Source organism: Castanea sativa, chromosome 2, assembly GCF_040712315.1.
Source record: "Castanea sativa cultivar Marrone di Chiusa Pesio chromosome 2, ASM4071231v1".
Classification (NCBI taxonomy): domain Eukaryota; kingdom Viridiplantae; phylum Streptophyta; class Magnoliopsida; order Fagales; family Fagaceae; genus Castanea; species Castanea sativa.
Window position 1 is genome coordinate 49512243 of NC_134014.1, and position 12101 is coordinate 49524343.

General features: G+C 34.5%; 1 protein-coding gene across 1 annotated transcript; it reads left to right on the forward strand.

The window, feature by feature from the left end:
- Positions 1-9522: 9522 nt before the first annotated feature.
- LOC142626262 (transcription factor bHLH94-like) lies at positions 9523-11061 on the forward strand. The gene is made up of 3 exons (XM_075800062.1): positions 9523-10002; positions 10176-10559; positions 10780-11061. Exons 1-3 carry the CDS (start codon positions 9532-9534, stop codon positions 10873-10875), a joined length of 951 nt encoding a protein of 316 aa, XP_075656177.1. The 5' UTR covers positions 9523-9531; the 3' UTR covers positions 10876-11061.
- Positions 11062-12101: the final 1040 nt, after the last annotated feature.

Consider the following 12101-nt stretch of genomic DNA (forward strand, 5'->3'; position numbering starts at 1 on the left):
AATATAATTATAACACTCCCTCTCACGGCTCAAACTATCTCTCAATAGGTGAGGTCTAACATATGAGATTTTAAAATGGGAAGTAAAGTGGAGGAGACAATGATAGAACTTAAGACATTCTGTTCTAATACGATGATAAAATTAAAAAAAAAAAAAAAAAAAAGATAATTGATTTAAAAAGCGGAAGCAAGAGAGAGAGAGAGAGAGAGAGAGAGAGAGATAATTTTATGGTTTGGCTTAATGACCTATATCCTCACCACAAAAGGCTAAATGGATACATTTGGATTCACATGATTGATAACACATTACAAGACAACCCATATTTATAATGGAGTTACATACAATAGTCAAACATTATTTGAATTCAAATTTCGTATTAATAGTCCCATTTTTCCTTGTATCAAAAAAAAAAAAAAAAAAGTCCCATTTTTACCATTATCAGGTCCTATGTTTGAGCAATCGTTTAGAGACCTTCTGAAACTCTGATTTTTGTGTTCTTGCTGTCGTTGGAAAGGTCTTGCATCCTACCTTCAAAATATAGCAACAAGTGTTTTTCACACAAATACACCCTAAAATATAGCTTTGGACAAGAAAAAATGGGTTTTGTTCAATTTGTTCTAACTTGCAAACTTACTTTATGGCCTTGCTGGCCACCGTTTTGATCAAGTAAGGTGTCGTTGGAAAGCTTACAATGTCTATTTTCTAAATATGTCCATTTTATTGTCCCCATCTTTCGATTTGGTAAACTAGAGGCTTGGGAAAATGGTTTCAAAATCATGTTTATGCATAAAGTTTCCACTTGAATATTTTTGGTACATTATTTTTATTCCAGTGGAGTTTTTGCCATCTAAGTATACCAAATTAAAGTTCATCATGAGATCTCTCAATGAATCATCATTTGGGTCAATTGGTGGTCTCTTGATTATAATTTAATTAAGATTAAACTAAAATCAAGTTTGTGACACTTAGGCAAAAATAGCCTAGTATTTTAGCCAAAGATTCAATGTTGTTGCAATATCCTATACGTTTCAGCTCAATTTGGGTTTGTAAACTATCATTTGAAAGGGAATTTCATGATCTTTCATATGGGTGCAAATTTATCACGATCGAAATGTCAGATTTTCAGTCCAACCATAGTCAAACCTCGATCGAGGTTTGTCAAACTCGGTAAAAATTAGTCAAATGGTTTTAAATGGTGAATTAGATCGAAATATGGAGGTTGGATGATTTTATGGCTAATTTGACTGTTGGTTAGATTGGTCAAACTTGATCAAATGAGGTAGTTTTATGATCTTGGGCTCTTGAATCATCAAAATAATTTATTCATCATCCATGTAAAAAAATGCAAATTTAGATTTATAGTGCTCAAATTGATATTATGGCATAAAAATCTAGGATCAATAAAATACAATATCAGGTTCCAAAAACCCATTATACACAGGCACACTTAATTATTATTTTTACGAATGACAACAAAGGTCAAGAATCACACAAGGAAATTATTCCAACAACAGGAAACCAAGGCTCAAACACTAATTGAAAAACGTTTTTTAGACCCTAGTACGGCTTATTACCAATTTTTCTATCCTCTTATGAATGCTCAGTTGGGGATCAGTTTATTGGCCTGCTTTCTTATTCACAAGACTCACAAACTGGTTCTTTTAAGTATATGAAGGGGAGCATTGGGCTCTTCCATTATGAATCTAAGGGTGTGATGATGACACATGTTTCCATCCCCTCTTGTTGTCATCTAGACTAAAAAGATTTCCCTAGCTAGGCCTACTAATTTGTGCCCTTACTGTTCAATCGGGTCAGTCATCATTGTCCATAGTAGCCATACAACCCACTAGATCTCATTTACGACAAATCGACATAAAATAGTTGACAACAATGTCTCTTGTACATTTGCTGCCTTAATAATATTCACATCTTAGCTGAAAATTAGTACGTAATTATTTTTTTAGTTTATATGTGATCATTAAACTTATTTGGTTTCAATCTTGTCCATAAATTAAAGATCTGCCGTGATTCTTAAGAACCCTCCAAGGGTAAAAAATAATCAGAGGAGACAAAGCCTAACATAGACGTTATGGGTCACGGGGTCAGTGTTCCCCATCAACAAGAATACGTAGAATTGTAGATTCCTAAAATTCGTCTTCTTTACCTAACAATGACAATACTTCCTCTAAAGCATTCACATTAACGATCAAGCATCACTTGAAAACCTCAACTTGTGAATAGATCGATCTCACATTGTAATTTTGTAAACGTCCTTCAATAATAATTAATTAGAACATAATCCAATAAATTTCCAAAACATGACCATGAGAGACCTTGCTAGCTATTTGAAATTGAAAATCCAGCTAATAAAATACCATTGGCCTTTAGTTTGAAGGTTGAAGTTGTAAGTGCACAATTGCATCTGGACCCAAAAACGAATATTAGGCTCAGGCCCAATGAGTCTTATACAATAAAATTTGTAGAGTATAGGTTTGAAATCTAGGCTCGGAATATTGAAAATTCGATTAACAGGCTAGAGTGTTACAATTTGTGCAAATGATGAACAAACATGACAAATAGATCTCCTCAGACGTAAGCCGAGGATGATTTGTATAAATATACTCTCTTTAGGCCAAAGTTTACAGTCCTTCGCTCCTATTTTATTCTTAGCAGAAAGTCTATCTCTCTTTCTCTTTCCTCTCTCGTCTCCTTATATACTTCTTCCTCTTCACTGTTCATCCACGTGTCGTACAAATCTTTCCCTTAGATACTTTCTTTCCCACCGCCACCTTGAAATCTTCAAACAAATAGTAAGGGGGGTTGCATCCTACTATTCAGAGGTCACTTCCCCATTAATGCGGCCAGGGAGATAGATACAGGGTCTTTAATGTGGAGGTAGCAATATTTTCTCTAGATATTTCTATCACATCCTTGCGTCTAGAGGGTGTTTGGATCACCCTCTTACCCATTAGTTTTTCCAGAGTTCTGCCTTTAACCTTCTTGGCCAGTCCCAGAGTCATTGCTAGGCCTGTCCGAGAAGACATTCCTCCTCGGATAACTTCTCGGACCTTTGCAGCGTAGACTAACTTGTGGGCCTGGAGGCCTTAATCAAAAACAAACTGGTACCCGTCAATAAAGCCCAAAGCCCAAATGTTTATTCGGGAATTTTTATTCCCCACAGAAGTCACTTCAATTATATTATTATTATTATTATTTTGTAGTAAGTCACTTCTAATAATCATGATTTACTTTCACAACTTTGTTTCAAACTTTTTCTTGTTTTATCTCCTATACGCTATACCCATACTAAATGGAGAAAGAATATCTCCACGTTAGAACAATAGAAATTAATTTAATCAAATTTTTCTCTCTAAAAAAAAAAAAAATTTAATCAAATTGAAGAAGGTAACTAAAAAAAATGCTCAATATGTTCATACCTATTACAGACCATTACATACATCAAGCATCCCGCTGCACTAGCATTATAGCATATAGAACCTTTGACATATCTTCAAGCTCTTTCCTTTGCCTTTGTGCAATTACTAAAAAATAACCTAAAGTGATTTGCCCACAGTGTTGAGTGTTCCAGTTTATTATTCTCCAAATCAAACTTCTCTTATACCATATTGACAGTTATTTTGAGACACACATAATTTTCCGATCTCCATACCAAGAATCTTCTTAGTGATGCCCAAATCTTTGATATCAAACTCCTTACATGATAAGGATTTCAAATTTTCAACCTCTCAAATGTTCTTAGCAGCAATTAGCATATATCATATTCACAATTATTAATGGTTCAAGTTTTCAACCTCTCAAATCTTCTTAGCAGCAATTAGCATATATCATATTCACAATTATTAATGAAACCAGTCTAAATCATATATGAGTCAAAATTTGTTGTATCATTGTTGTGGATAGTATATACTACATCAACCCAGAAAAGAGATTTCTTTAATCTATTGCATCATTCTAATTGTTTCATATAAATTTGCTTATCCAAATCAATATCAAAGTAAGTTGTGATTAGATTTAGTAAGTTGTGATTAGATTTGGTACTGTTCAGATTTGCTTATATTACGTGTTTATTTGTTTAGACCCCTGTAAATCGATTAGTTTAACCTAATTGATTAGCCAAGTAGTTACTTAGGTTAATTATTCAATTCTAGGTTAGACACATACAATCATATCATATAGTGCAGAAAAATAAATAAGACAACGATATGATAATCCTGGAAAACCCACGAAACCAACTATTTCAAGGTAAAAAAACTGGGGAGGATTTAACCTAATCTATCCTCAAGGCAAACAAATTCATTATGATAGAATGAAAGATTACAATAGATTAAAACCCTAAATCTAAAGCTACCTCATGTAGAACTTACTCATAGGACTATGTGCAGCTCCGAATCCACAGACTCTTCTATCTTGAATTTGTCGCACACAAGCACCCACATTTGTGACTTTGAGATCTCACTCAAGGGTTTTAGATCACCAGCAATTAATGATCTTGTAGCAGTAACTTTAGATCTACCGGTTCTAATAGTACGAGAATGATTTTCAATAGTGACTTTGAAAAGAGAAGGCACAACACATTTTAGATCTCACTAAAGAAGCTCCAAAGTCTTCACAAAACATGCCTTAGGGTTTCCTATATATACTAGGTGAATTAGATCTGAAACCCCAATCATTTAATGGGCTTGATGGGCTGTTGGGTTTTAATTAAATTCTGCAGAACCCGTGTCTTGATCAGTCGAAGTTGTTTCTCGATCAGTCAAAACTGGCATGTTTCGAATTCCTAAACCTGCAACTTCCTTATTCTTGTAGAATGACTTGCAGTACCTTGAACATTGTCTAATATACTCTATAGACTCTAAGATCTATATCTAAACAAGTTTGTACTCATGGTTTACTAATTGTTTTAAATTTTTAAAACCTAACATTAGGGTTTTTTTTTGGGGGGGGGGGAGGTTTGGGAATTAGTTAATTTGATTAAGAGGCAACTTTATAGGATTTGGGAAATTTTATAAAAAATAGTTAGGGCATTTCTAACATTTAGTAACATTATTTCTACTAAAATACTAACTCTCATGCAAGATGACTAATTTTTGCACAAAAGACCACAATATTATGACAAATTAGGGGTGTCAATTCGGGTTAGCGTGTTGGGTTCGTGTCGTGTCGAAGTAGGGATATTCGACTAAGTGGTTCAACCCTAACCCAACTCATTTAATAATTGTATCATGATCCTTCAACCCTAACCTAACCTGTTAATGAGGCGGGTTGACCTGACCCAACTTACTTGACACACTTAATAAACAGGCTGTATTGGGTTGACAAGAATGTAACACAATTATACAACTCATTTCAATCTGCTTAACATTAAATATAACATCCATCTAAAAACAAATATTTTTTACATCCCAAAAATAGTGCATACACTTCAAGTCTTCAACCCACATTTGAAATAATATAGTTCAATTTCCAATTATATTAGGTTACATAAAGTTTATAAAGTTTCAATTTCCAATTATACTTGTAACTTTTTTGTAATTACTCACTTTTCATTTTAAGTTTAAAGTATAGGTTGGATATAAAAAGTATTTGACAAATCTAAAATAAAATGAATATTTGTTTGTTATACAAGTTAAACGAGTTGTGTTAAATGGGTCATTTTAGGTTGAGACAAATAAATTGGTGTGTTAAACATGTCTATTGAGGGTTATGCGGGTTGACTCACTTATGACCCGTTTCTTATCGTGTTGCTTTCGAGTCAATCCGTTTAAGACCCAAACCCACTAAGGTCCAACCCTAACTCGCAAAAACCCATGTTAGGTTTGTGTGGTGTTCGCGGGTTAGGTCGAACATTGACACCCCTATGACAAATGGACCACATTGACACATTTCTTGAAACACAAGGACTAAAGTGACATGAAAATATTTTAAGGACCAAACTAAAACTTTGTGAATTTTTCAGGGACCAAAAAATAATTAACCTTGTTTAATATATGATAATACTGTGATAATCATTTCTCTACTGTCTACCCTCTCACTATTACTAAGCAATGTATTTGATGTTTTTTTAGTTTGGCTTCTTAAAAAAAAAAATTATTTGTTTATGTACAACTTTTAAAAGTTTTAATTTTATATATATATACACACACACACTTATTTTGTAAGTAATATAAACCGACAAAAATCATTTATACCAAACCAACACCTAATCATAAAAAATAAAATAAAATAAAAACAAAAAAACACCACCTATAATTGTAAATCAATCATAACAAAGGACTATCCTCATCCATAAAGAGATGATGTCCCCCTTTTCATTCAAATATGAATATATTCATGGGTCTGGTTAAAATATGCCTTGTAAGGATGTAAATTGGTTTGGCCCAATAGACTTGGACAATAGCCCAACAAGCCCACAACAATAAATTTGTTAGAGAGTGGGTTTAATATTGAACGTTCAATGAGTCAAGTAAGAATCTCAACTGGCTAGTTTAATGTTAGAATGAACGATAATAGCAAGTTGAAAAGAAAAACACTCATCAATCAAGTCCGAAGATGGTATGTTCTTATATATATATCAGACTTCTACAAATATTCAAGTTCTTGGTTACAAAGAGGTTTTTTCCTTTATTTTTCTCTGATCTCCCTTTCTGTAAGGGAATCATTTCCCTTTTATACTCCCTCCCTTCCTCTCATCTTATCCTTCCATTTGTTGATCAAGTAACTAATCTCATTGATACTTGTCCCATCAGAACTTTCTTGAAGTCTTTTGTGGGTTGCTGTAAGGCTAGAAGTCACTGTTCAGGTATCACCTCCACATTAATACGGTCAGTTGGTTAAGTGCAGAGCATTCAATGCGGTGGTAGCAGCTTTATTCCCAGATATTTATCAATTCTCTGTTGACTCTCCTCTCTCCAAAGCTTATCCTCCTTCCAAGCATGGTTATCCCCTTTCTAGTACTTGTTAAGTGATCAGACTTCAAGCCTCCACTCTGTTTCCCGAGAAGGTTTATCTCCTTGGACAACATCACCTGCTTATCTTGACTAGCTCTCGTCCTCGGCCCGATAACCTACTTGCCTTTACTAATACTTGTTTGTACTCAGGCTCTTTGACGTCCTCGACTGTGGCCCACGACCAATACCCTTATCCGAGCCATTTATCCTCACATGCCTCTAGAGCACACTTTAATCATACATTTATCCACAAAAAAAAAAAATTATATGAAAAATTGAGAAAGTTGTAAGAAAAAAGTTAATCATTTTTTCATTTTCCTATTGTATGTGCAAGTTAAGTTTATAAAAACGTGAAAGCTTGTATTTTCTAAGTCTTAACAATACATTTAAACATCATCTTTGTAACGTGTGAAAAATGATATGTTTGTGAACTAAAAAAGTGATGGAGGCTAAAGGGGCAGCAAATGAAATTAAGGATGACAAGAGAGTTACATAGAAAACCCCAAGATTTAGGGTGAAAAATCAAGGTGGGCTAAAGGACTTGATATCCTTATCACTGTAAAGATTGTGCTATATTTTCTGGGAATATGATGGTTCTTACATAGCCTTTTGTACACTTTCTTTCTTTCTTTTCTCCATTTCTTTCTCTGCTCTCTTTCCCTCACCCTATTCTGATACCTAGGATGCTCGGAAACATTTTCCTCTTTTGGTACGAGGAATATTTATGACTGTACAAAGACAGGTATCCTAATTCTATTGCCTATCATAAACCCTAAGACAGCTAGCATAGTACCACTCTTTAGCTAGAGGAGAGAGAAGGTCGGCTGAATGGAGACTGGGCATAAGGAGTGACTCTGAAAGGTACAAAGACAGCAAGAGGAGAGAGGGAGAGAGAGCTACAATGGCGAAGGGGGCTACACGTGTCCTGCTGTGTGGTTTAAGCACGTATTGGCCAATGAGGAGGATAATGTAGCACCCAACTAGGGGAGACCAAATTCTCTCTCATGGTATTGTTCGGTGACCTACACAATGTACCAAGCCATGTCCTCTTTGCCTTGCAGTGATGCCCATGATATTGGCACGAGCCAAAGGCATAGCTCCCTTCGCTAATGTTTATTGCCTTCATATCTCAATGGCATCGACGTGTAGGGTCAGGAAGTCATCTTCAGTCATAAAGGAGCCGTTTGGTATGGTTATTTAAGCAACACTTCTTAGTTTTTAAACAACATTACACGTATTTTCACACTTTTTTACCTACACATATTTTTAAAAAATATAAACAACATTACCAAACAACCCTTAAACTTTCATGTTCACTTTTGCAAGCTTGTGTATTATATACTTATAATAAACTTCTTAAAATAGTTTATCAAAATACGAGAGAGAGAGAGAGAGAGAGAGAGAGAGAGAGAGAGAGAGAGAGAGAGAGAGAGAGAGAGTGGGGGGGGGGGGGGGGGGGGGGGAATGTTTTATCGATATGGGGTTAGCTTTGGAAGGTTAACAAGTCAAAAAAAGTGACAAAAAAGAGATGTTTTTGGGGGTTGAAAACAAGTCACAAAAGAGCACATATACAGTCAGTCATTGGAAAGGGAGATTACTTACATGATTGCAGACTCTGCCCCCCCTTGGTTTTGTGTGGTCACTCACATGGATTCCTCTACTGACTCATTTTGCTCCGTTCTCTCTGCGCCACCACGTACTCTCGCACACAAACATAGACTCACTCTCTGTCTCGTTTGCTTGCGTCCTATTATGTCGAACAGTGATTACGATTACATGAAATAATACTAAAGATGCTTTCGTAAACCTGCGTTATTACTTATTACCCAATAAAGGAATAATCATTAGTAGAAGTCACAAGCGCTTAGTTAACAACTGAATTAACTTACCTTTTAACCGTATAATGCATCAATCATAAACTGTTTGTACCAGACTTTCTATGAAGAATGCGTGCTATACACGCTTATAATTGGACGTAACACAATCATTGGTTTCTTTAATGATCTTATAATCGTATAATAACAAGGAGAATCACCCTTCCTCCCTCTCTCTCATGCACAATTCACTATGCAACTTGGTGTGTAAAATATGTATTGGCTGACTAGTGCAACTGGTTCTAGGCGTATATTTTATTAGATCAACTGAGGACTTTTACCAAGAAATAGTGATCAAGCTCCACATTAGAGAGAGAACCAAATTTACCAGTTGTTCGTAGAGTTTGGGATTTAAATTTTGCACTGTGTTAAAAGGCACCCTTAACACCAAATTTTATGTCAAATATTGTCTTTATGTCAGTGTTTTGTAAATTCTATACATTTTTTGTTCAGTTTTATACTATTTTTTCTATTTTTTTAATATTTTTACTAAGTTAGACCAACATTATTTTAATCTTAACAAACATTTCACTATATTTGTTAATATTTGTTAACATTTGGCTTAAATTTAATAGGTTATAACACATATATTTCAGCCTCTCGCTTTCTGTTAAGAATTTTGAAACACCCTCTTGATTTTATATATCAGTACTAGACTAGCTAGCTAGTCTCTGAGGGAGAGAGAGAGAATGACTTTAGAGGCTGTAGTGTTCCAACAGGACTCGTTCAATAATGGTTGCAGGGATATCTATGCTTTAGGAGCAGGTGGAACATGGAGCTATGGCCTGGGTCTTAAAGAAGACAAAGTCTACTTTGAAAAACTTGGCAATAATGTAGAGCAAGTCTCCATTGCAAACTTGGAATCTTTACCTTCTTCAATGGTTCAAGGTGTAAAGGAGCAAGACGCGAACACTGCCTCCCCAGATAATTGCACGATCACTGATCGTGGATACTTGGCTCAGGGACTTTCTTTGGTGGAAGCTCCAGCAGCAGCAACAATGGGCAGGCGAAAAAGACGGCGCACCAGAAGAACCAAGAACAAGGAAGAAATGGAGAATCAGAGAATGACTCACATAGCTGTGGAACGCAATAGAAGAAAGCAAATGAATGACTATCTCACTGTGCTTAAGTCTATGATGCCTGCTTCTTACGTGCGAAGGGTAGCTATTCTTTCTATTTCCTTAGATAATTGATTAGTTGGCATGCTTTTTAAAAGTACTTTTAAAAATTTTATATGCAAAAGAATCATGATACTCTTGGTTTTGTTCAAAGATCGAAAAAAGTATAAAATTTGTTATAATTGATTTGTGTGCGTGTGTACACATTTGAGAAGGGTGACCAGGCATCAATATTGGGGGGAGCCATTAATTTTGTGAAGGAGCTAGAGCAACTCATCCAGTCCATGGAAGCCCAAAAAGGAATCAAGCAAAGACTAGACAACAGTTTGTCCTCTGGTCTCTTCTCTGGTTTCTTTACCTTGCCTCAGTACTCTACCTGTTCTAATGAATCCAGTGAATCAATGATGGAGAAGCGGTCAGCCATTGCAGATATTGAAGTGACAATGGTAGAAAGCCATGCCAATATCAAAATACTATCAAGAAAACATCCCAAGCAACTCTTGAAATTGGTGGCCGCCTTGCAATCCTTGCACCTTATCGTTCTTCACCTTAATGTCACAACTGTGGATAATATGGTCCTCTACTCTTTCAGTGTTAAGGTTAGTTTGAGAAGGGGTTTTTTTTTTTCTTTTTTTTTTTTTAATTTATGTGAAAGATGGAGATTTAAACCGAGGTTCTCCTCAAGGTGAACAGCATGATACCCAATGAGGTATAAGACTTTTGATGTATAGAGATACTAAAATAAACTTTTCATACATTTATTTTGTTAAAAATTTCAAACCCATTATTAATGTGGGGGTTGTGCTGGGTTTGAAACAGGTTGAAGATGATTCAAAGCTAACCTCTGTGAATGAGATTTCAACTGCTGTGTATGAGATGGTGGGTTGGATCCAGAAGGAAGTTCAATTTGCTTGAATAACCCTAGAATCTTATGTATTTTGTAAAGTGTTTTCTGCTTCTTGTATTTGGATTATAGGGTTGGAGTATGGCTAGACTTAAAGCTTTTCAATATTTTCTAGGAATTATATGTATCATGCAGTTGCTTAATCTGTGCAATTTTGTTGCCTGTGAGAAGTGAGAACTAATCCATCTCGTGCAAGCAACATTCAAGTGCTATATATATATCATAACACGACATGCATGTTAAATAATATCTAATTAGTATAAAACTTATGCATGTTAAAAATATAAACATGTAAGATTTTTAAAATATGAATTCAATAACAAGTTATTGGATGATGTAACATTACTTAGAGTTACACCATGTGTAACTTGAATCCAACTCTCTCTCTCTCTCTCTCTCTCTCTCTCTCTCTCTCTCTATATATATATATATATATATATAGGTAGGTACAGTACTTTAAGTATTGTTTCTTAAGTTTCCCTTTTAAGATTCAACCATGTGGTTAGTTAACTAAAAAATATACTTTCATCTTATAAAAAAAAAAATCTATGTGACAGAATCTTAGAATAAGAATCTAAATAACAACACCTAAATACTATGCCTAAGTTTTGCCCATATTAATACTAGATTTGTTTTTCTTACAAATTTCCTTATGCCACTGATACGATAGCTGATCGCATAAACTCAAAATATATAGGGATGCTTGAATTTAATATTTCAAAAATTGTAAAACTACGGAAAACATTGTCATATCTATTATGTATTTTTAACAATGAGGGGGATTTAACAAAGGAGAAGAAGGCTATGCCAATGAGCCCAAGGCTCATGGCTATTATATAATCTTATTTTATCTGACTTTAATTATGAGATTGACTCACTAAGTAACAAATATGGTTTAACATGGAATGTAAGCATTATTAAAGATGTGTTCTAAAAAACATTTACCACATCAATAATTTTAAAACATGCAATAATAATAAATAACTTAAGAAAAAACATTAAGTTGTTTTTATTTTGAGTGATACTATGTACTACAAATTTTATTGCATAAATTTTTTACAATTTGACCTATAAGCTAGCAATTACCAAATAGTTCAAACATTCATTTATAGAAAATGCTAAAGTTATTATAAATTTTACTACCTTAAATTTACAAATTGATGTGGCAAGAATACGATCGGTATATTTAAAAAACATATTAAACAAATGTTTAAATTACTCTTTTTTATGTAGTAGC

Bases quoted from the DNA above. Each gene is read 5' to 3' on its own strand.
- LOC142626262 (XM_075800062.1), top strand. From the start codon at position 9,532: ATGACTTTAGAGGCTGTAGTGTTCCAACAGGACTCGTTCAATAATGGT. The intron at 10,003-10,175 runs GTAGCTATTCTT...ACATTTGAGAAG, and splicing joins CTGCTTCTTACGTGCGAAGG to GGTGACCAGGCATCAATATT. The intron at 10,560-10,779 runs GTTAGTTTGAGA...GGTTTGAAACAG, and splicing joins TCTACTCTTTCAGTGTTAAG to GTTGAAGATGATTCAAAGCT.